The 26421-nt window shown below is 41.3% G+C and overlaps 1 protein-coding gene across 1 annotated transcript; it reads right to left on the bottom strand.

The window, feature by feature from the left end:
* Positions 1 to 621: 621 nt before the first annotated feature.
* On the bottom strand, positions 622 to 24542 carry RNF144A (ring finger protein 144A; the record flags this gene model as incomplete). The annotated part of the gene is made up of 7 exons (XM_084262593.1): positions 24402 to 24542; positions 10156 to 10260; positions 9874 to 9934; positions 8508 to 8715; positions 5132 to 5279; positions 3763 to 3852; positions 622 to 753 (listed from the first exon to the last, which is right to left on the bottom strand). The coding sequence occupies exons 1-7, from the start codon at positions 24534 to 24536 to the stop codon at positions 622 to 624; spliced, it is 879 nt and encodes a 292-aa protein (XP_084118719.1). The 5' UTR covers positions 24537 to 24542.
* Between the last annotated feature and the right edge of the window lie 1879 nt (positions 24543 to 26421).

Here is a 26421-nt window from a genome sequence, read left to right as displayed (position 1 = left end):
CAACAGGACTAACTTTGTCCTTCTAACCCTCCTCAAATTTCAAGAAAGGCATAGGATGGCCTATATGCACCTTATTGAATTTGTTATACTTGGAAAAATATGTGCTAAAAAGGACGCTGTGATAGCTTCAACAAATACAGATATGTAATAAACATGGTAAAGTCACACTAGGTTGGCTATCTGATTTAAATGATAGGCAACTTAAATGCATACAGGAAATAAGACACCAAATTTCAAAGCAAATGAATACGCAAAAAGTTTAGATTTATATACTTTTTGTTGTTGTTGTTTTGTTTTGCTGATGTCGTTCAGCACAGTTCCAAGTCCCCTAGCAGAACAACAGAAACTTTTTGCATTGTTTTTAGCAGTATCACCTCTTCATTTCGGAGAGCTATCTGGGTCCATGGTCTCCCTTTAGCACCAAACTTGCCTTCCATTACCCTCCTTGTCTACTATCAATTGACCTATGCAACAGTAGTAACCACAGCTCCCAGAACCAAGACTGTGTGCCAATGAAAAGCAGAACGGGGCAAGTAAGGCTACAGCAATGTAAGTGCAAGAGGGAACATCAACAGCAACAATAAAATCAAAACACATGTTGTGATGAATCGTTCTCTCAGTCTAGGTAGGTAGAGGGTCATCATCTCCTTTGTTACACTTGCACTTGCAGCACAGAACAAATGGTGTAGCAAGTAGAAGGAAAGGGGAGGCCACCAAAAGTAGAAGGCCAAATCCTGCAAAAATTCCTACCACCTGCAAGAGAAAGGAACAGCACTGCATTAGGGATAACAATTGTCTAGATTCTGCTGACACCAGTGACCCATCAGCGTCCTCCAAAAGGATCTCTGCAAATCCCACCGACCTTAACAGAGCCAGGACTCCCCGCCCCCCCCCCCCCCCCCAAAAGCGTATGCTGCAGTCAGCAGAGTAAACGGGCGTGAAATCAGAGAGCGAACGTTCACGTTTCCCGGCTCTGGTCAGAACTGTGATGTATCACACAATGCAGTTCCATCACACCAAGTGATGCAGATGGTTATTTGCTTTTTGAGATTTGCTGTATCTCAAACAGCTAATGAAGCAACTGACTGGACACTTTTTTCTTGATCAAATATAAATATGAAATATCAGGATCAAGACTACAGGAGAGGTAGAGACTGCCACTTGCAGGTGCTCCCTTTTTGGAGAAATCTCACAAAAGAATGTCAAGATTTTGGGACTGGAGGTTCACAGAAAATCTGGAAAGGCTCCCACAACCTTCCCACCAACAGTAACACAACCCTGGGAATCTCAGGTACAAACAATTACAAACCCCATGGACGACAGAAGGACTCTGCATGTGCCAAATGGCTTTTTGCAGTCAGACCTGATCTCATCCTGCTGCTTCAAGGGATATGACCTAAGTATCTAAAAGCATTTTTTTGCTTTTACATTTATTGATCATGCTCTTCCCAGCATGGGCAGAGGACCACAGACGTACCCACCCTGCCAGTGTGCCAAATTCTCTTGGTTTCTACAGAGTTTAAACTTGGAAAATTGTTTTTAAAACCATTCAAGTTGAGGTTCACTGCCTGAGGAAGCTTCCCATTTGCCACAGGCAACTGTGAGAGTAATGCTGCAACGATGTGACTGCCAATTATTTGAGAAAATAATTTAGATTTATTCACATGAGGGTGTCTGTGAATAATTTTGAATAATGAAGGCAGGAGCTTATCTGCTAGGAAAACCTCACAACAGAAGGCAAAATGAAATTAGACTGCGGTACTCATTAAAGAATTCTTCTAGCCATGGCTAGATATGCTGCTTCAATTATCCGGCAAATATTTAATTAGCCATGGTATAGATGTGATGATTTACTAGTACTTTTTTCAGCCCCGGGCAATTTCTCGTTCCGCTTACTAGGCGGTTCATCTCGGGATGGCCCTACCCAGGGATGCTGTGGCGGGGGCTGAGGAGAAGCTGCTTGCGGGAGGTGGCGCTGTGGGACAGCGCTCGCCGCGCTCCGGCTGCCTCCTGCCACGCCGAACCCTTTCAGTCCTGGAGACTGGCTGGCCAGGGATAAGGAGCTCAGACTTCCTTGCCCAGCTTCGAACGCATGCACGTTTCGTTGTTCGTTCGTTTTCTGGAGGCGCTGACAATCTGATGCCACTTCCATTTACTCATTTTTGCATCCATTTACTACAGACATAAACCAAAGGTAAATTCTCATCCCCTGTATAAAGGGTGAGCTGCAGCTGCTGCCACGCTGCCCTTTGATGGCAGCGCCCTGGCCCAGCCCTTTGCATCCCAGGCTGCGAGTGCGCTGGTCAGACAGAGCCAAACTGGAAGTTACCAGTTCAGTGGGCTGCATCTACCAACAGCAATTTTTACGGGTTATCTATTCACACCTTCCTTTCAGCCTCAGTATGCCATCAACGAATTCATTAAGTTTCCTTCTGTTTGGGGGGGGGGGTTGTTGTTTATTTGGGTGGGGTTTTCTGTGGGGGTTCCGGCCGAGTATTTTTTATGAACTTCCTACTCAGTTCTGTTGCTTCTGAAGAAGCTGCTGCCCAAGCTCAGCATCAAGCCATTCCCTCCAGCCAAAACAAATATTTTTTTAAAATCTCCAAACAACAAACCAAAGGCTCACCTCAGTTTGCCCTGAATAAATACAGGAAGGAACTTAGCATAAGGAAACAATTGCGATGTTGATTTGGCTTTACTGGGGTTAGCAGAATTATATCCTGATTGGTGAAGAATTATCCCTTTCTTTCTAAACAATGACCAGAACATCAAACATACTGTCTATCAAACATATTTATTTGCACTAACTGCTGTGGCTGAGAACAGATACCAAATATGAAATGAATCACCTCATATTACAGGTCTATCGAGAAAGCTTATGTACCCAACACACTTCCTAAGATACCACTGGCTAAGCCAAGCAAAACCCAGTCCATTGCTCAGGCACCCAGGGGTGTACACAGAGGGAGAAGGGTGTGAACCTTTTCCTTTTATTTCAGTTTAGCCATTTGTCCAGACTTGTGATTGATTCTTGAGACTTGGGAAATCTGTACTTCATGAAAATCACTTCATCTCAAACTAAGGTAGATATTTACTAGCACACAGTTAATTTAGGAAGAGATGACTCAGATACCCAGATGTCCCTGTATCTCTAAAGTGACTGTAAAGGCAGTAGATTGGACTAAGTCACATGCTGGCATTTATTTTGTATTCAGTGAAGTAGCGCAGAAAGCTCTTCCATTACCAGCATTCATGCTGTGTCCAGAAAGACCAGATCTAGACTACAAGAGGTATCCCCAAAATCTTTGTGAGTTTGAATCTGTTTAGACCCACTGACAAGCTTACTAGATTACCTTCTATCCAACCTACACAAATGAGTCAACTGTAGTCTATAGCAAGATACTGAGCACACTCAGGCTAGTTCCTTACCAGTTCTGGATCTGGAGCTGAAGATCCCTTGCAAGATGAACTTCACTGTTAGTAGTATGGATGGCAGCAACCTAGTTTGTCCTCCAGGGTTACTGAGAACTTAACTGTCTCTGAAACATACCTTTTCTAGTTCTCAGTGGCTTTCTGCTAAGGAGTGTCCCCTCTGAGAGAGCTATCTGTTCCTCTCCAAGCTACTGCCCTCTTTCAATCTGCTATGAAAATCAGTTACCATTTGGCCCAGAATTTTACCATAAAGCGTTAAAATGAGAAGGCAAAGGAAGGCACTATGACAGCAGGAGACCTGCAGAGAGCTTTTAAAGACGTGAGCTTTACCTGTGTTCTGTGCCAGATAACAGATGCCCTGGAGTGTCCCAGCTTGTTTCGACATGGTCCTTTGTCATAATGTATCAGGAGAAAATCATCCTACAAAATATTAAATGAAAAGGTAGGTAATAACAGAAGTACAAACTGTTCCTCAAGTTATAAAATACTATTTCCTGAGAGCCTATAACCAGGAATTGTACAGGAAGATAAAAGCTTAGTAAAGTGGACACGGCCAGGTCCAACCTTTCCAAAGTGTTTTACTTACAGTTAAGCATCTTCACACACAAGTTTGTTTATCAAGTGTTGTATATCTATAATTAATCCTTCTCTCAAGGGTTCTCCAACTACATATTTAAACACCAGTATTGAATTTAGCAAGAGGAGGTAAGAAGGTAAGTTGCTCATTGCATGTATTTTAGACTCATACAGAAAGAGCACAGGAAAGCGAATGCTCGTACCACAGGCTTCCGAAAGCTGGTTCCTTTTACCAGCCAAGGAATGAAAGGACAATGTGGATTTTTGAGAAATTATTTCCCCATCTGCCCTGCCATCTTTTTGTAAACCAGCCAAGACAGCAGGCCTGGTACAGAGGGAACACTCACGTGAGAAGCCTGTGACTACAGAGCTGTTAGTAAAGCATTCAAATGGGACAAACACAGGACTTGAATAGTCAGAGTAGCTTTCAGGAACCTAAAACATTTCCTTTGCTATTGTTAACGACGCTATAAAACTGATGACATGGAAACAGATGTTGTATATTGTATATACTCTGATCCTTGGGCACGATAACAGGCTGATTTTAAAGAAAACAAACATAAACATATGACGACAGCAGCTTATATACTGACAAAGTCCTGATGTTAGGAGAACGCTGTATTGTTTTTCATACAACAGATCTATTTCTTGCCCCACAGAATACAATGAACTGTAAACAAATCTGACGGGTAGACTCCTGCATGGTATGCACCAAATCTAAAATTTGTCTGATAAACCTCCACAGGCTGAGAACACTGAATACTCATCCTGTAACTCCTTCAAAAAGGGGAATTTTGAAGTCAGTATTAAACGAAGTAGTATTAAAAAAGGGAAAAAAAAACACTGCACAAACCCATGTAAAGACTTTAAAACAACATGTCCATGTAATTTTACTTTATAATGATTATTCCCTGACTCACAAAGGGGAAAACATAAGGTCACAAAGGTCAGACAAGTAAAAGAGAGCATAGAAATCCTATCAAAGTACCAGCTCCGATGGGTTATGGTCCACCAAGTCAGGCAGAAGCTGGTGAGCTACTATTAATTGATTAATGAGCGAGCTGAGGAGTAAAGCAATGAACCTCTAAGCTTCTGAGAACCAGAGTGCAGAGCACATACTCACATCAAGAGATTCCAGACAGTACCAGCAAAAGGCGTGTTTGCAGTTCTTACACATCATCTGGGCACAGCCTTCATCTCGTTCAATGTAAACTTTACACTTTGGACAGCGTTTGATTGGAGCATCATCTTCTTCCATTTTAAAAACTGAACTATGGGAGACAGTGAGGAAGTAATAAGATATGTGGCCAGGAAGAAGACAAGAACTTCTAAGAACTGTGTTCCTCACCCCCAAAAAGCCCCATGAGTTAGCAGAGATCCAGGCATTCAACTGAGTTTTATTATTCAGGTAGTTTGCCTGTACTCTGTTTTTCAAATATATGTCCAGAAAAAAAATAATTTGTGATGACAGTGTCTACACAGGAGTCCAGACATTTTCTTTACCATGTACTTTACTAACTGTTTTTATTATTTAGAGATAGTAATAGATACACATTTTCCTCCTGAAATATATCAGGTGAGCTGCAGCTACTCCACAGTTAAATATTTTGCATACCTAGATCATTTTTCTTTTTTGTTTTCTCTCTTTCTTCTTCCTCCAGACAGAAGCAGCAGCAATCCCTTGATGGTATAACAAGCCCAGTCTACATTCCTTTGGACTGGGGCACCAGGCGAGAGACTGCTTGTCTCTACCATCCTTAAGGATCCTGCCTAGGAATTTTCCTCCAAATCAGGAACCAACAAGTCATGGTTTGTGAGTTAGGGTCAGCACTGCCTCTTCCTGTTTTGCACGACAGTGCAAAACTGTAGGATGTGTCCCCTCATACAGTGGGCATAACACAGAGGAATTCACAGTTCCATGTGAATATAAAAAGAAACTTTTTCACTGTGAGGGACAGGCTGCCCAGAGAGGTTGTGGAGTCTCTTTCTCTGGAGACATTCAAAACCTGCCTGGATGTGTTCCTGTGTGATTTAGTCTAGGTGATCCTGCTCTGGCAGAGGGTTGGACTAGGTGATCTTTTGAGGTCCCTTCCAACTCCTAATGTTCTGTGATTCTGTGAATGTGGAAACACTGGGACAGTATTTGTTTTCCCTTCAGTAGCTGTCTACTGTACTCAGGCTTTATGCACACTAACAACTATAGTGACACTTCCTGCAGCCACTGCCAGCGGGAGATACAAGAACCACTGACGGGGGATTAGCACTTTTGCTGGAAAACAGGACTGACCCCTGATTGATTGATTTGCCTAATGGCAGGATGAAAAGACACACACTTGTTAGTCACACTGGGGGCAATCATATTACAGAATAATGCTTTCAATCCATACACTGTATAAGGAAACTCCAAACACACGGTAGCACAAACTGCTACTGGTACATTATGCTCCAAAATAATGAAAAAAACAACCATAGTGGAGTAAAAAGAGAAACATGAAATAAAAACTAAAGGCAATCAAAAAACCAAGGAAAATAAATTAATTTTTTTTACCTTGCCATAAAGTTTAGTGAGCTTTAGTTCTGGTTGAGCATACACACATACAAAATGTGCAAGAGAATATTTGACCACAAACTCATTTCTGTAGACCTATTAACAACAAAAGGAGGGCTAAGGAGAATCACCATCCTTTACTGGATGTTGGGGGAAACATAGAGATAATCAGGAAAAGGCTGAGGTACTTAATATACCAATGAAGACAGGCTAAGAAAGTTGGGGTTGTTCAGCCTGGAGAAAAGAAGGCGCCAGGGGTCTACAAGAAACCTGGAGGGGAACATTTTACAAAGGTATGTAGTAATAGGGCAAAGAATAATGGTTTTAAACTGAAACAGAGCAGATTTAGATTAGATATCCTTCACTGTGAGAGTGGTGAGGCACTGGCACAGGTTTCCCCCTCCCTGACAGTGTTCAAGGCTAGGTTGGATGGGGGTTTGGGCACCCTGGGCTAGTGGAGGGTGTCCCTGCCCATGGCAGGGGGTTGGAACTGCATGAGCTTTAAGGGTACTTCCTACTTGTTCTGAGTTTTCATGGCAAGGTTTGGGCTACCAGAGTGGCTTCTGTGGGAAGCTGCTAGAAGCTTCCCCTAGGTCTGATTGAGACAGCTCCATGTCATACCTGCTGCTGGCCAAGCCCAAGGCAATCAGCAACAGTGGCAATGCCTCTGTAAGAACATAAATTAAGAAGGAAAAGAAACCTAGCAGTGGGTTTTGTAGTCACAGAAAGGTATGAGAACATGTGAGAAATTCTGCAGACTCCAAGGCCAGTGAAGAAGGAGAGGGAGGAGGTGTTCCAGTCGCCAGTACAGAGATTTCCCTTTGGCCCACGGAGAAGACCATGGTAAGGCAGGCTGTCCCCCTGCAGCCCTTGTAGGGCCCCATGCTGCAGCAGGTGGATGCAACCGAAGGAGGCTATGACCTGGTCAGAAGCCCATGCTGGAGCAGGCTCTTGGTGGACCTGTAGACCCACAGAGAGAGATGCCCATGCCAGAGCAGGTCTGCTGACAGGACTTGTGACCCCATAGGGGACCGTGCTGGAACAGTCAGGTCCTGAAGGTCTGTACTCCCAGGAGAGGACCCACACTGGGGCAGTTGGTAAAGACTTGTAGCCCATTGGAAAGACTCACATTGGAGAAGTTCATGGAGGACTGTCGCCTGTGGGAGGGCGACATGCCCTCATGCTGGAGCAGGGGAAAAGCATGAGGAGTTGTCCCCTGAGGAGGAAGGAGCAGCAGAGACAACATGTGATGAACTGACTAAAACCCCCATTCCCCATCCCCCTGTGTCACTTGGGGGGAAGAGGGAGAGAAATTTGGAGCAAAGTCTGGCAAAGGAAGATGGGAGGAATGGGGGTGAAGTAGTTTAAGATGATGAACAAAGCTTGAAAGAAGACAAATTATCACTAGCTAAATGCAAGGCTGGCCATGACTTTAATGATACCTTGAACTGCCGTATTGTCTTTGAAAAAGCCCAAACATTAAGTAGAACACATGCACAACAGCCTTTCTTATTCACTGGCTGCAATACGCCAGTGGAAACAGAACTTAAGATCGCTGGCCAAATGTGCAGCAGTTTGGATGACTGATAGAGCAGCCTAAAAATCACAGTCTGGCACGATGCTACCAACCCTCATGCTGTCTGGAAAAGCAGCAGCAGTGAGATCTTCTCTGAAGGGAAGCTCATGAGCTGCCTGGATATCGCATTTTTCCCACTGGAGCAAAAAGGCAGCTGATACAGACTCAAGGAGTCCCTTTGTGCTTTGCCCAGAATCCTGGCAAGGAGTGAGGCTGCCAAGAGCTATCCAGTTTCAGAACACAGCATTAACAGAACAGGAATTACTAAATGAAGGAAACAGCTTCAAAACAAAGTATCATGAAAATGCCTCTTAACTATTTCATATTCTATTTTTTCAATAACTGAGTGTTTTCTTTGTATTTTCAATACTTTACCTTGTTTCTCCTGGAAGAAAAGAGATTGGCATGTTGTCTTGACAGCCTTGACCTGGATGCCAATTAGATTTGCAAGCAGAGCAGAACTCAATGTCACAGGCTTTGCACTGGACGAGCTGGGGATCCTGTGGGCTTGATTCCTGGAGCTGGCAAACTGCCTGGCAAGTAGAAGATGGACACCAAGTCCGACATGGATCCAAAAGCACTTCTGTAAAGGGGCATAAAAGAACAACATTCAAAGGCAGTTATAAGACTGGTCCTCCATAACAATGCATTCCAGCTCAGGTTGACTGTCAGGGCATTTGAAGGCACACATTTACAAAAGAAACCATTTAATTTATGCTACCCACTTAGACATAAATCTAGCCTGGTTTGTAAGCAGGCGCCAAACTAAAGTGAGTTTCCAGAGTTTGAACTAATTGCCCGATTTCATTCACCAAACTAAACTTGTTCTGAGAATGAGATGTGTTATTATTCTTCAGTTGTGGTTGAAGATTAATACAGCATACACTATCCAGGCATAACACCCCAGAAAGTGTCTTTACAGTGGCTTGCCCAGTGGATTCTATTTCAAGACAGTCTCTGTGCTAATGTAACCACGGAATTCACAACAGTGTAGAACATTTTCACCCTTTTCCTGTAGGCTGCTTAATCGGTAAGAAGATGTCCCTGCCCATGGCAGGGGGGTTGGAACTAGGTGATGTTTAAGGTCCCTTCCAATCCAAACCAGTCTGTGATTCTAAGTCACTTAGTGTTGGAAAGCCCACTGAAGTCAACACAAACCTACCAATAACTTCACTGGTTTCTAGGCTGGGCTCTGCCCTCAGCAAACGCTTGGTAATAACTTCTCTGTGGCCACACAGTTCTGCAATCCCATAGGCACCCAGTCAGCTTCTATCCTCAAAAACTGACAAAGTTCATATCATCATTACACACTGAATTGCTAATAATTCTGCACCAGATGCCATCACAGGCAATAATGGTGGCTCCATAAGAGGGGTCAGTCTACCTCCCCAGCCCCTAGAATAAATACTTAGTCAGCTCAAACTGCAAAGCTCTAAATAGAAGTCACTCCCTCTCTTAGTTACAGAGCACTACAATACATAGTAATTTTCTTTCCTTAGTTTATTCCCAGAATGTTGCAGTTCTGGGAATCAGCAGGCAAGAACAGAACCAGTGTTTTCCCATTCTTTTTTTTTTTTTTTTTTTTTTTTTTTTTTTTTTTGGGGGGGGGGTGGGGATGAGCAAGCACCTAATGCAGAATGCTACTGCCTGAACATGTGCAGAGCCAGACTTTGGTTTATGGGATTGCTCTGGAGTGACGCCATTCCCACAGCCCTGCAACGGACAGCAGTACACGTGTTACCTCTTTCAAACTGTAGCTTCTTATATCTTTGCATGATTTCTGATGCAACCATGCACTCGATCTGTGGAAGGAAGGAAAAGGAAAAGACAAATTTCCAGTTAGGAACAACGATAATCTAAGCCATTTTCAACAAATGGAGACAAAATATTTGACCTTTAGAGAATTATTAAAAACGTATGTTGGCAACAGTGGTAGCTGTAACATATGGAGCAAGGCACATTTAAACATCCTGGAAAGAAAAGGGAGGAAAAAGCCCCAACCCTATGTGCAGTAAAAGCATACCTCATTTTCTTGCAGATGACCTCGTTTTGGGCAGGCAGCATCAGGGCAGCTGATTGCTGTTTCTAGACCTTCTTTGATCAAAAGTTCCACGTACTGTTTTAGGCACTGTAAGAGAGCCAAAGACTGGGTTAACCATTCCACCAAGAATAAACCACTGGGTATTTTAACAGCTTTCCTATGAAAATCTGAAGAACTCAAATTTATTTGTAAAAAACAGATACCACCATGCCCCTTTTCCAACCATGGGCCATGCACGCAGCTTTTGCAATGGTTATACCTTTAAATAGAAAACAGCAAGTTAATTTTCCCATCAAGTAATTCTTCCTTAATTTAAAATATGCAGCAAATTAAAAAATAACAATGTTTGGGAAAGGGACGAATCAAACAGGGAGCCAGGAGGGGAAAAAATTATAAACCACCACCAGAATAAAATTAGATTAACCACACTCCAAAAATCTTTATGTGACTGGAAACCACAACACAGCTTAGTAAGCAGTAACTACCCATAGACCCATCTGTCAAGCACACCAGAGAGCAAAAAGGAGAGGTGTATCTTAGTGGTGGATCTCGCCTTCTATTTCCAGAACATAACTATCTGAACTTCATGGCTAAAGATACATCTTTTCCATAGGAAGTAAAGAAAAAAGGGAGAATTAGGACTCCCAGAAGAACTACAGTTTCCATGGGGATGGAATAATAAATATTGGTAATAGTAATACTTTTCTTCCCTAGCAACCACAGCATTTTACCCAAGTCATAACTGAAAATGTAGCACCTGACACAGTAGTGCACAGCATGACCACCAACAAAACAAAGGTGGATATTTTACATTAAGGGCATATAAAGACTAAACCTTGTTATTCCCAAAGAGCAGCCATCCTCCTCCACCTCCACACTTCTCACATCAAGGTGAGAGCTACTGCATAGGTGTCTGCTGGAGAGGGAAGGGGAGTGATGGAGAGAGAGAGAGAGAGAGAGAGAGATCCTTCTCCCTGCAGACACTGTGCAACTTCTACCAGCCTGATGCTAAACAGCAAGAGCAAATGAGGGTCTACTTTTCAGCAGATGGGTCATTCTTGGTGTTCTCACCCTGCTTGGGCTGGCAGTAGCAACCTGGACACAATTACAGAAAGTAGGTCCCTAACACTCTGTTACCAGGTATGTGAATAAAGAGGGAGGCTAGACCAAAAGCAGAGTGAAATGAAAATAGAAAACAAGCTCAGCATGCAGCTGGGTGGGAGGCGAGGACTGCATGCTCTGCAGCAAGCTGGCAACATGGACACTTCAAGCACCATTTCCAGACAGAACGTGATACAACCTCCAACTCACCATCAGCCTGGGAAGGCAAAGGGCTGCACTGACCTTGCCGAGCCCAGCTGCAGGTCAGAGCACAGAGCTGCTCCTCCCTTCCAGCCCCTTCATCAAACAGACCCATCAACAAGCACATTTCCAGCCTAACCCTTTGCATGTGGCAAATAGCTGCTGAGGTCGACTGTGGATCTGCTCACTTAGTCTCTTCTCTTGCTGTTCTGCCTCTTGATATGCCTATTCAGCTCCTCCCAGAGACCCAATCACCTATACAAACGTTTTATACTAGATTTTACCTCTCACAGCTTGATTGCAGGAAAAACTTCACTTCCTGCCCACGTAATTTCAGCTGCCCTGATACACAAGATTTCTGATGGCAACGTGCCACTACCTGGATAGCAGAATAAATAATTTCTATCAGAGTCCCCTTCCCTGCATCTCCTCCTCAACAGAGACAATAGGTCTGTTTTTCGGAAAAGAAAACCAGAGATCAGATAATTGGTATCTTTAAAAGTTTAACAGGTGTAAAAAAAATCCACGTGTGATAGATTATGGCCTGTTTTCCTCTTTACCAGCAGGGGTCTAATGAAGAGAACTGTTCACTTAGTATATGTTTGACTTGCAGAAGGCTTCCCAGCTTTCACTAGGAGCTCTGCAGGGTGGGTGGTGGACCAGCTCGAGAGAACCACCCAGCAGCAACTACAGCAGGCTGAGCTCTGCAAGCACCAGGTCCCAGGTTGCATACCCTGGCAAACTGTGATTTCAGCTGCAGTGAGGTATTAGCATTGCCATAATGACGCTGCTGGCTCTTCCCTTTCCACTCCATCTGCAGACACAAAGTGTGGTTTAAAATGAAAATGCATACATTTTTAATGCCAACACTTAGCACTTATAGAAAGTACTTTTCAAGCTGAATGAGCTTTACCATCATTAATCATTAATGTGGTTAATTCTCTTCCTCGACCCATTTGGGACCACTGCCAAAGCTTATTTGATTTGTTTCCCTTTCCTCCTGTCTTCCATGGAATGACACAGCTCATCCCTGCCACAAGCAGTGTCCAAAGTCTTCCCCTTCCCCTGATGTGCCACTGGCCCCTACCGCCCTCAAAACCTTCGCAGCTGAGTGCACTTCTTACACTACACCTTCTGGGAACACGGATACTGTCTCAGGGCTATGAAATATCACCATAAATTAGCAGAGAATAAAACACTGTGTACCCCTGGGACTTCCCCCACCCCAGCAAATTCTTGACTGGAGAAGGTGTAATCCAAAACCGGCCCACAAATGTCAATCTGGCTGCAGTACTAGAAATGCACCAGCATGCAAGCAAAGCATCACAGTAGGACTGGGGGCTTAGTTATACACTATGAAAAATTCATTAAAAACAACTACAAAAAAGATGACAAATATGTTGCTGCTCATTTTCTATTCAGCTTGTAGTTGAACCCATGCTGGAAGAAAATGCCTTCAAAGTCTTTCTGTTAAGGCAATAAAGTACTGGATAGGATGAATGAAAGATGTGCTTTCACCCCAAATGTTTTTCAAAATGAATTATTACATATTTTTTCTCAGAAAGTAGGAAAACTAAGGACTGAGTTTGGAGTAAGGTTAAAAAATATCTTTCTTGTTGTACATTGACCTTTAGAAAATCAATACGCTGAGAAGCAACTTTATTCTTCCTTGTGTCAATGGAAAGTTATTTTTATTTAAATTTTGCTAAATTCCATTACTATGTTGCTTTTAAAAAAGCCCCTCAACCAACCAACCCTCACCATTTCAGTAAGTTCAGATACTCTAAACTGGTCAAAAACTGATGGGGGCTATTTTGTAACATTTCTGTTTACATATATAGTCTGACACGATGAATCCAGGGTAAGACTTGACATTTCACAAAAACATAACTCTACTGAATTAAGTAGCACATAAGAAGAAACGTTCCTCTGCACTCAGTTTGGTGCTTCATTACTGTACTCTGACAATCTTCACCTGGAATAATGATGACCTGCCTAATGATTCAATGATACATAATAATGCTGCATAGGCTTCACTAGCCAGCCAGAAGAGTTTTGAGTCGTTAGTCAAGCTACAGTAGCAAACAATGCCTGTGCTCATACTCCTTCCCCAGTCCAGAACTAGAACAATCATTAGATTAGCCAAGTAGCTCTGGTTTACACTGCAGTTACAAGGGAACAGGTAGTAGCTTAGATTTCTGTCCAGCATGCCTACTCTTAGCATACCAAATGAATCAAGACACAGTAAGAACAAATTATTATATGATGGCACTCTAGGACACTACTAAGGTTGTTAGGGTTCCTCAACTATACAGATCTGTACCTTAACTTTCATTTTACACCTTCATGTATTTTTAAATTAAAAGGAGAATGCAATATACTACCACAGATGAAGGTTACAAAGGGAACACCTTGGAAATATACTTTTGTAATTTCCTGTAAAATAAGGAAAGCAAAGCTTTGCACAACACGTGTTACATATAAGCTATATATAGGCTATATAAACTGCATCTATAAGCCACATAAATATACACTATATTTAGAACTTTATATAGGGTTATATAAACTGCAGGTCAAGATGCATTGCATGCCCCAATTGCTCCCAAAGATCACGAGATCAGCAAGAAGAGACAGGTTAGCTCTCCTGAGCATTACACCTGCGATTTTCCCTGCGTATGCACACTTCTGGCGCGCCCCTGCTCTGCCCTCTTCCTGCACATCACTGCAGTGATGTGTCCTTTCTAGTGTCTGGACGACTTCTTCTTTCACCTGGAACCAGAGACTCCTACTGTCATTTGCTGTCCTTGTGACAAAAGGCAGGAGCACGACCACCTTGACAAAGTTTTGGCCCTGATCCATCCTCTCACAAGGATCAACTGAAAGCCCAACTCAGCAGTGGTTTTACTACACTCACCTTTTTATCTCAGCAATAAATAGCTAATAAAGGAACATCCTTCACGCCCAGCACAGCCTAGAGCTCTGCAAGATGAGTTGTACTTCCAACCTCTATACATCAAGGACGGTGTCACACAAAAAGGTATATTCACCGCTGCACACCGTTTTCTATAACGTTACAAAGATCAAAATACTGATTAAGAATCAAAATTAGTACTCTTTGCCTGATTTCCAAACCACAACAAATAGTTTTACCCTGATACACATAATTCTAACAAACTTGCACAGGCCACAGTAAAATCTCAATATAAAGAACTAAAACATCTGGCTTTTAGTTCTTTTAGGAGAGTTAGAGCAATGATTATGTCTATTTCTGATGATGGTGCTTTGACTTGTTTCTCCTGACACCCAAACTAAACCCATCATAATTCATAAGAAGGAATCTGACTTTCATTGTTTCCATGTGGGGTTGCTTTTATTTAGCAACCATCTCCTTCAACAGAAAAAAAATGGTGCCTGAGGTAATTTCACAATACACAATGAACATAATTAAAAACATTCAAAGATATTTTTGGTGACCAACATTTTTAAAACAGAAGAGCATACCTTTTTGAAAAGTTACAACAAATTTATTATTATTAAGAACAAGCTATTGCTACTATCACAGGAGACAAGGAATTGCTTTTCAAGATGTCACCTTTTATTTGAGAGCTGGGAGGCAAAAGGATTATCCTGTATTATTTGCTTAACAGTCGCTAGGTGGATTTTGTCAAAATGCAGATTTCTGACTATTCCAATGCTGCAGACGCCAGTGCCAAGTCATGTGGGAAATTTTATAAATAAGTCAATGGATTTGGAAAGGCCATATAAGCATGACAAAACTGCAGAGCCAAAAATATCATTACCGTATCATTTGATTTATTTCTTAAAACTTTAAATGTATTTTGGTGTTGGCATTAGGCCACTGCCAACCTGAAATGAAATGCACACTTCACGAAAATCATTGCATGCTGGTACTGGTAAAACAGTTTAAAAGAAAACCCAACTGATATAATTGAAAGGGGAAAATGGAAGAAATAAATAAAAAGCAGTAAATCTACCATTTATCACATACTAAAAAAGAAAAGTAATTAATGTTTCACAATGGATTTCATAAGGGTGAACATTAAAGATAAACAAAGTCAGTTTCTATTTTACACAAATATTAACCAGGAAAATAGCCCTTTACCTTGGGCAGACAATCACTCAAGTTTTGCACCACGCTTCAAACATAAACATGAAAGCATTTAAGTAAGCACAAGTAAGGGCTGAGATGCTTTTTTCAACAAGGGAAGCTTCAACAAAAAAATCTGATTCTAAAAGTAGTGGCCCTAAATTCAATACAAAGAGAGGAAACGGAAAATAATACCAGGAAGACAGCTCAAACTGAACAAAGAAATGTTTCTAGGTAAAGTGATTTTTAACATATAGACTATATCTTTCAAGTGTAGCAAATTCTGTGCCATCTGCAAGCCAGAATTAGATGAACTTATAAAAACACGTATACACACATATTTACATAAGCTTGCAATCAACCACATGAAAAGTCAGGAAACACTAGTTGGTGTTATGGGATATTAGTCTGGATGAATGCAATGATCCTTTTTGGCCTGACATTCCAGGAAGAATATAAACAATATGAAAGGATGTTGAATGAGTAGCTCTTATTTAGCAGTGGTTTGTAGCTACAAATCTGCAGTTTGCCTTAAGGGTAGTTTTTGTGTTAAAAAGATACCAAGCCAAACTCAAAATTTGTCATGAGGTTACACAGATTATTAAGAAATATATTGCAACAGATAGCTTTGATTGTATTTTGCAGTTTTTTATGCTCACATCTCAGGTACTTTTCTTTACATTCATCAGAAATGAGCAATGAGAAGGTGATACCTTTTCTTGCCACAAGACAGTGCAACACTGAGGTTATTCCAATGCTCTGTGCTAATTCCCCTAAGCTAATTCCGCGGTCAGTCTGGTGGATAGGTATTTATATTGGTAGGCAGTCCATAAATCTTGCAGTTAATGGGATGTAACACTCATTTTTAGCTTCAGATTAGAATTCGTAAATAGTGATGCAGAGGACAACAGTCACTGGGGCAGAGGGAGGGAGTATGTTTGAGTGAATGTGCCTCACCAAAGAGATTAATTCAGGGGTCCATGCCTCTTTGCACTAACAGTTCCCCCTCCCTTCAGTCCAAAGAACAAATTGACTTTGGTCTAGAGAGCTCTCCCCTGAAGTAAATGTCATTTTCCAGAAAGACTTCCTATTTAGTTGAACAATGTCAGAAAAAAACTCCTCCAAAAGAAACAGCCTACAGCTGCGGTATTCTCTGGAAACAAAGGAAGAATGATAGTTTGAGCCTGAGTCTTTCCTGTTGTTGAAGAGTAAGAATCTTGTAGCCATTTGTACACTGCCTTTCTTAATGCTTCTGTGGATCTTTCCAGAAGCAATAAGAATGGTCACCTGGTGATAAAACAAATGCATTTCTAATCTTTGTGTTTCATGGAAAAAGAAAATGACTTTCTGTCAAATTTTCATGGCACACTTAAGGCATGTGAAAAGAAGTAGAAAAAAAAGAAAGAAAAGAATGTAGGTTTCTTGGAGAGCTTTTAAGCTCCTTTCAAGACTACTATGTGGCCTTTTTGTGTAAAGTAGTACTTAGAATCCCCTATAAGTGTATTCTCATTTAATCACAGGCTCAACTTTTAAATACTCTTGCACCGTGTACAAATCTCTACTGTAGATCTACAATCTGGCTTTCTAGTATTGCCCTAATCCTGCCTGGTTAACAAGTGATTTACTGGAAAATGTCTATGGACTCTTAATCACACAGATCTGTTTGAAGCATACACATGACCGAGGCAGTGATCTTATTTATTAGCTATACTGTCAGCTATACAGATCAAGTCCAAGACTTGATCAACTTGATTCAGCTTCCCAACTACCTAGATCTCAGATGTACACTAGACAGATGTTTAATGTTTGTGATTCTACTTTGAACTAAAATAGGTCGTTCCCAGTTCTATAGACATTTTCTCAGAGACAATAATCTACTTTCAAAGAAGCCTTCTCTATCAAAATTCCAATTTTTATTAACCCTGCAGCTGATTCATCATCCTTAAGAATAAATCACCAGATGAAACAGTCACTTATCTTGACACGCAGTACTTCAAATTCACAATCTGAAAGCAGTAACCCAGAACATTCTTACATGTTTGCTCTCTCCTTCATGTTACTGCTGAGACAAAAATGCTGCACAAGCATACAAAAAACCTTCACTGTTTAAGACCAGCACCTGCAAGGCTCTCCAGAGCTCTGCAACAGGGAAAAGTCTAGTGCCCACATCTGGACTCCCATGCTGCGAACGAGGCAGCACACACTGGGAAAAGGACCCAATATGAGTAATGTCACAGGTGATAAATGTTTTCCTTCCAAAAAAGTGTTGGTTCTTTTTGTTGCTGTGTTTGTTCAAAACTGCTAAGGACAAAGACCTCCCCACCGCCCCAGTATCAGTTTTTAAAGTCTGCATCAGCTGCTCTGCAGCCCATCTTGCCAGCCCAAATTCAGTCACATTATCTTCCTTGTAGGCAGCAGCCAGAGTCTCATCTGGGTATGTTAAACACAATCCCTATGCTTCCATGTGTCAGGATAAACCATCCTTTCCAGCTGTAAAAATTGGTCTTGCACAAAAGTCCTTGTGCTCCCACGGGCTGGTAGAATCTCAGGCCGGGAGATGGCCAGCAGCCTGCCAGGAACCAAAATTCACCCACTGCAAAGCCCCCCATGGTCAGCACAGGGGCAGCTGTTGATTTAACCTGCCGACTGCAGTGCAGATTTTGTTGAAATACTTCCTGACAGTACACCCAAATACCACAGCAGACATTGGCACACAATTCTTCACTGATGCAAGCAACTCAGAGAAGATATTCAAGTTAGGGATGAGGTACGGCACTGTTCTGCTTGGGTATAGCCTCTATACCTTCTGCAGCAGAGTAACTGTGCCAGTATCAGGCCATCATTCAACAAATGAAGGTAGAGCAAGAAGAAATGTACACATCATCAAGGATGCAAGTGTTTTCAGTGAGTGCTATTCCTGAAAGAGGATCCCTGCTGGCTTCTTCAGCTTGAGAAATACTAGAATAAGGCAAATATCCTTTGAGACACAGCAATCAATAGCTGTGAAAATCACAAGCAGGACTAAGGAACAGGAGCTAAATGAACCTGAAAAACAAATGCCTGTTGCCAGTTGAATGTTTTAACAGAGAAAAAGAAGCTGAAGACTTAGAGCTGCCTATCCCTCAAAATGGGGGGTTGCTGGATTATATACAAGCCTGTACTGTAAAACATATAGAAAATGAGTATTTTTTTCCTGCAGAAAAATCTCACATGAATAGATAGTCAGCAGGTAAAGATAACATCTTGTGGTTCATGCATATCTTCATCTTAGCATAGATATTTCAAGTGGATGCACATGTAAACATTTCTATTTTCATGCCATTATCTTGCACAAGCTGCTTGTTCTCACTTCTTCAGGGTGGCAATTGGTAGACCACAGAGTAAACTTTACAAAAAGCAATTTGTTTTTAAATGCCACCAAATGCAGGATGCAATTCAAACATTCAGGAAGCAAAAACAACAACAACAAAAAAATCAGTCTTCCCTTATATGGTTGTTTGAGAAAAGTTTATTCCATTTCAGAAGAGAATGAGTATTTCTGAGTGGGAGGACAATACACCTGCAGCAGACAAAGAACTTTTCACTTTCACAAGGAAAACGTTATGCAAACAAAAATGAACTAGTTTTCCCAACACCCAGATGACAGGTCATGTTAATCTCATTTAGTAATACCATACAGGAGGGGGGAGAGACTTGGAGGCTCTGGATCAAGTCTAGTTTTTACTCAGAGTTCTGCATTTCCCAACTGTACATTAATAACTTTAATAATAAACTGGCATATTTACAAAGTAGGGACTTTTGTCATCACAGCATCTACAAGATGAGTCAGAACCCAGACATCCGTGTGCACTGCTATGCAAACAGAGTGACCTCTAACCACAAAGCCTCTACTGGCACATCACGTGTCAAGATTGTTATCAGTTCTCTGCTAAGGTTTGGGGGAAGTGAAAACAAGCACCAAGCTCTAAGCTTTATAAGTAGCTGGTGGGAAACAGGAAAACATGAAAGCTGCTAAGGAGCACCCAGAGCTCTATAAAACCTTACAAGCTATTAGGCTTCCCCCTCCCTCCTGTTTCAAAGCAAAACACCTCTTTGTAGAGAGGACAGCCTGACCTGAGCCCAGTGCTGCACTGCTAAGGCAATGTCCCCTTTGGCAAGCCATGGGAGATAGGGAAGGCAGCTGAGCCCACCTGCTCCCATCCACGCTGCTTTTGGTTTCTGCCTTGCTCTGGGGAGAGGAGAAACTGCCGCTGCCTCATTTGGAGTGAGGGAGAACATTAAGGAAATTGCTGGCCTCTGATTGGAAAGATGGGGAAAAGCACAAAGTCTGTGTGCTGCCAGTCAAGCACCACAAGGAAGGGGGGAAAAAAGGAAAAAAGATGCCTGCTGCCAGTTACAGGAACGATAACAATATTTGCCTTGTTGATCACAGGGCCCACCCTCCCTTTCAGGTCATCAGCCTATGAAGAAGCTTAATTAGGAGAATGACTAGAATTAAGTAGACATGTGTGAACAGTCATGATTAGGCAAATGCAGTAATCCTGTTAGAGGGCCGGTGTCACACTCCTTGAGATAGAATGCACTTCGACAGAGACTTAAAATCACACCTCTACCAAACTCAGGAGGAGTCTGGTAGACCAAAAGCGAGACCTGAAGGTCCAGTGAAGGTTAGCCAGCTGTCTCGAGGGTTTAAGGTACAGCCTGTGGGTAAGACTCAAGAGTATAAGTACTATAAATAGCAGTGTTGGTTTCAAACACCACAAAGCTGATTTACTTGTCCACAGCTAGACAAAAACACATCGCAGAAGGGAGGTCTTAACATTAGCTTTGTCATTTTCTTTTTGACTGTAGACTGACTCAGATATCTGAATAGTGCTCTTTCCTTCCATCAGTAACAAATCAGATTGCGTATGAGTAACCACAATATTTTTTTCCAAAGACAGGCTCGCTCTCAGGCTTCGTATTTCTTCTAGATACCTGCTTGTCTGGACTGCTTGTAGCTGATTTTAAATTTGAGAAAGGTAAGCAACAAATCCTCCAGTAGCAAAAAATGATCAGCACTGCATAAGACCTTGAAGGCAACTGAACAATCTACTGTGAAGCTAAGAGTAAGAGCAGTGACACAGTTGTACTTGCAACATGTTATTTGGCAATTGTATGACATTGTATATAAAATTTATATCTGTACACACACATATAATCTGAATCATGATACATTACAGCAACTGATGGATTTTCATGCAACAGTATCAACTGGAACAAAACATGTTTTAACTTTAGGACATATACAAGGCAGTATCTCTCCTTCAAGACGCATGAGAATTTGATCACGGATTGTAAAATGGTCAGAATTTCAGGCAGGAATTGGACTGAAATTGCTCATTTCTTATCTTCCCTCACCCCCAAAAAGCCCAAAGGCTAAGTAATAACTGAAAACTTTTTGCATAGTAATACAAAATAAAGTTAACCAAAGGGAAAAAAAAAAAAGTGATGCTCTGTTTGCTTTACTGTCCCTTGCCTTCCATAAGGAGGTAAGTGTCATAAGGAAAACTGCGAAGAAAACACACAAAAATCAGTAACTTCTCTTGGGGGGAGCAACTGCTATGTGACTATCTTGCAGTGTACAGCTACTGGCTATCTACTGCATGTAATTTATGTAGGAAAGAGTACTTTAATATAAAGCAAGACATTTAAGCATTTTAGTCCAAAATTTGAAAAGCACATTTAACACTGGTCATGTTGCTGACACAACTCCAGAAGGAGAGAGGTATCAGTTTGCCCCTTGACAATACTCGGAGAAACAACCACAGAAAAAGCCAACAGCAGATTGCTTGTTTTCCTTTCTCCTCACTGGACTTTTGTTCCTCCAGTACCTTGAGCAATCCAACAAACGATACGTTCCTAATGGATGAGATACACAAAACTTGAGTGCTCACAGCATTGTGTGCGTATTAATGATCATAACGATAAAAACCATAATGGACTATTGTACTAATAGCCACAACTGGCAAAATAACACGATGGGAGATTGTAGCATCTGTGCCTTATCAGCACAGGAGTGGCAGTCCGCTCTATTCAATCCGTGCACAGCTCTGCCAGAGAGCAAAAGAAAACAGTGTCCCCATTCTATCTTTCTGAATAGCAAAGCTGTGTTATTGTGTAAGTGTCAGGAAGAGACAGTCCTTCGCGGGATCTTTACCACGGCACTTCTGTGCTTATAAAGGAATGAAGACTTGCAGACAGAAATATTGTAGGATAGAGAAGTCTGCATGTTGATCTGAATTCTGCCTACATACCAGCAGCACTGCACTTGAAAGATCTCTTTGTAATACATACTCATGATGTCTCAGCTTGCTGGGATTTATACAGAAGGGCTAGACGCTAGCAGCAAGAGCCAAGCAATGGACATCCTTTTCTCTTTTTAGCTCATACCACCACAGAGGTCATCAGTTATTGCAGATCATTTAAATAAAAGCAAGAAACCAGAATAAAATTATACACTGGTCCATCAAAACCCAAGGAGAGATGATCAAATATTTCTCCAAGTGTATTTCTAATTATCCTAGGATAATGTACTGAATCTTCTGCACATAGACTTCATCCAAAGTCTGGAGTCAAAAGGATTTATTTTTCATGTTGGTGTTCAGTAATTTTAATTTGGCTGTTTACTAAACACAGTTCACGTTGAGGACTGAAATGATGCTTTCCAGAAACACCAGGTTTCTGGAAAATATCACTGGAGGAACACCAGCAGAGAAATCTGCGTACAGTTGTCACACTCTTCCTTAACCACTGCCAAGGGGCTGCGCAGTCTTGCCTGACTCATTACAGGAGTATTTTCTTAGGTAACTTAACCTGCAGTCTGTCCACAAGGCAGAGATGGAAACCTTGGGTTTTAGTCATGCTGAATTCTTGGGCTGCCACAGGTTTGTAGCTACTGCCTCTTCCAACTGTTGGGATTGATTTTTATTTCTTCCACCACCACCATGGATTAAAGTAGGGTAATGTTATTTTCCTAGTATTTCACAGGAAAACTTTAGGGTAAATAATTTTTTCAGGACACTCGAATGTCATCGTAGCAAAGCTCTTACAAGAGGCAGAGGTACAGTGGTTTGACTAAACAGGAAAAAGCTGCGTGAACTGTATAAGACAATCAAATACAAGTGGTAAAAATGAATCAATGATTCCAGCCGAACAGAGACCGAGACAAGACTCCGATGTCACCACAGTAAGTTTATTTATGCGAGGTCCTCAGAACAGGTTATCAGCAAACTTTAATACCTAAACCAGGTTATACCTTTTCAACCATCCGTAGGAGTCAGTGACTGTGTTCTATACCAAGACACAGTGGAAGATCAGTGATGGCAGCAAATGTCAGAAGGAACAAGGTGGAGAGGAAGAGACGTATCTGGCAAGTCAACTTGAATGTTACTGAAAAAATGAAATTAAAGTATTCTCCACACCCAGGTAACAGACACACAGAGAGAGAAAAACTCTTCTGTAAATACTAGAACTACTCTCTGCGCAGTAGAGAGTATTTCTGTGAAACCTATTATTTTATACACTTTTGCAAGCTTCAGCAAACACTTTTCAAAGCACGTAACAAAGCAATACTTATTTTTTAATTGGAAAGGCATAGTGTTTGCAACAGACTGTATCTGTTTACCTGCCTGTGTGCTCACTTCCTCTTTTCCCATGGAATATCAACATTAAAAGTTGGTTGCAACAGCTTGGAGTTTTTAGATTACATGTTGTAGAAACTGAGCTGTTTGCGTTGCTTCTTTTTTGCTGTTTTCAGTGAGCAACAAAAAGGAGCTGTTTGTACTGTTGGCAACTCCCTACAGCCTCTCAAAAAACATCAGAAAGAAGTAATCTGTATTTTTAAAAAGAGGCAGTATTTCAATGAAGAACAAAGAAATGACTGCTTAAAAAAATCTTGCTCTTCAACATTAAAAAAACCCAACAAAAAATACTTGTGGAGAAGGATCACCAATCCTATGTCTGAACCTATAAATTCCCAGGAGTTTATGACACTGTACTAGTCTTTCAATATCATGTATCCCAGAAATAACATTCTTACTGACATCATTGTAACTTTTCCAGTGCTGAACCATTGTTACAAGGTGTTTGGTGTGCTTGCACCCATTGCCAAATTAAAGGGTCAAATATTTTCATTCCAAGTCATCAACAGGGATGGAAAACTAGTATGACTGCTCCTTTTCTTTCTCTGTCCATAAACTAGTATTAGCAACTTCCTGTGATGATCTTTGCTACATACTACAAATACACTCACCAAACAGCACGTTGTACTTCACTGGCAAGATTCTTGTTATACCATGCATGTATTGTGCAACCTGGTTACAAAACCCTGTCTCAGGATTGTAGTTATGATACAGGGAAATTAGAGTCTAAAATACATTAAATACTTCTCTAGTTACAAGTGTGTGCAGGGCACTCTCCCAGAAAGGCTTGGGGGTAAAGTTTAAAACAAAATTAACAAAATAGCAACCAACAACAACAACAACAAAACCCAATCCCAAGGCACTGAGATAAAAAACAAAAAGGTGAACAATCCTGCTGAGGAGGTACCTGTACACAGCAGTATGCTAAGGTGCTGAGTAAAACTCTTGGCTTTGGGTTTTTTTTTTTTTTGTAAAAAAGAACACCACCCATCCTAGCATTTCTGTTAAATGCACAGAAACAGTATTTATTTCCACTGCAGTATCAATACTTCATGGTGAAACCTATTCAGCAGAAGCACATGATTTCTGCAGTTCAAGTTGTGCATAATATGCCTAATAAAGAAAAGCAAACTCACCAGGGTACAGAAGATGCATTGGCATTGTGCTATTGTTGTCATCTGCTCCACGGGATATTCACCAAGGCAGAGCTTGCAGGACACTAATGGGTCAAGTACCAAGTCCCAGGTAGGCCTATATCTTGCTGTAGTCATTGCAGAGCAGTCTGAAAAACAGCATGAGAGTAAAGACACTCCATCACTTCCTTATATTGATGCTTAGTACATCTCTGCCACTAAAAATAGCATTGTCAGCTGCTGCTTGCTAGCTATCTAGAAAAAATACCAACAGCAATGGCTAATTTGACAGCATCAAGGACTTGCAATAGACTATACATCCCCTGTCTGATAGGACATGCACATAGCAAGCAGAAGGAAAAAACACAAACATATAATAAACTGACAAAATATGAGAACAAGCAGGAAGTGTCCTTAGGTCACAGACTTTTGTCTGGCACTGTAAATGCAAAATAATAAAAAAAAATACACATTCCCAATTCCTGCCATTTCCAGTAGTAGTTACAATCCTGCCTTCACCAACAGTCACTACCCATCACTTAAAATACATTCCTTAACTTCTACAGCTCCAGCTACCCAGGTGAGACTTGCAAGGTCTCTTTCATGAGCCAAGCATCTATTACGACCCTTTTCCAGCCTGATGATACTGCAACTCAGAACTTTTGTTCCCAAGGGCATGATAGATTGATCAGTTTGCCAAGTTAATTTTAGAAAGAAAGGTGAATATTCTGATTATCCTCAGTTTCTTAACCTGCATTTTTCTACCAAGCCTTGCTAGATACAAAGAGAACAAATCTGTTGCAGCAAACACCAAGTGGGGCAAACAAGAACATAAAAATGGAGCTGTAAGAAGAGGCTATAATACCTATATATCACCCTCGAGACAGCAACAAGATACCATCATGCACAGTATCTTTATCCCAGGCTTCAGGGCCCAGATGGAGAGTTGTCAAATGACTAACCAGGAAGAAAATCTCACACATAACAAATGTATTGCCACAAAGAGGAAAGGTAGTTTACAAGTTACACACAAGGAAAAAAAACCCCAAGCCAACAAAACACACACTGCCCCAAACATCTAAGGTAGCTTATGTAGCACATCTGATTTTAAGACCATGTTTCCTAGTATTTTTTTTCTTACTGTGACATTGACTTTACAAGTGTGGGAAACCTACATGCCAAGGCTGCTAAGAGATGCACATTATCTTGCCTCCCTCCTTCCAAAATCAGCTGGTTCCTTACCTTCCCCACACTGTTCATACCATGAACAAAGGTTTTTTTGGGTTTTGTCTTCTTGTTGGCTTTTTTACCCCACTGGCATTTGCAGGAACTGCTCAGATACACCTCATTATCTGTGGACTACCCCAAGACCTCCAGAAATGCTACAAATTAATACTTATTAGGCTAGGTTAAGGCACACATTCAAGGAAAATATGCTTTGGGGGCAAAAAGAAATTACATAGAGTTCAAAGAAGTGTTTGTGAGGTCTGAATTTTTGATACTGCATTAACTGTGGACATGACTCCACCAAAGTCTCTAAATTCTCTAAAATTAAGATTTTCCATTAGCGATATCCTGTGTAACGTACACAAAGAACACCAAAAGGGCAGAGCCTAATCATACTTATTTCAAGTGCAGACCTCAGGGATGAGAGGGGCAGAGAACAAAGACTTAACAACCCCATTCCTAGAGATGTTCTGGATCCCCTCCCATGCATACTCCACAATTTTTCAGAGGAAACTGATTAAATAGTCCCACAGAATGGTCCACAAATAACATCTTCACATCACAAAGTACAACTTGTGCTGGGCAGTCTTTTCAAGACTGTAGCATTGAAGTCAGACATGGTGATATGAATGAAGCCCCAAGATTTAAAGCTACTAGACTGCTTCTCTACTGTCAATCATCACTGCTTTTTTGTTTATACACAACAGCAGTGAAAACAACTTTCTTCTTCCAAACTTTGGATTATCTGACATTTACAGACAGGCTTATGAACCATTTGAGAAGTAGTGATCAAACA

This window comes from Gallinula chloropus, assembly GCF_964237585.1.
Source record: "Gallinula chloropus genome assembly, chromosome: 3".
Taxonomy (NCBI): Eukaryota; Metazoa; Chordata; class Aves; order Gruiformes; family Rallidae; genus Gallinula; species Gallinula chloropus.
This window is presented reverse-complemented; position numbering and strand designations above follow the sequence as displayed.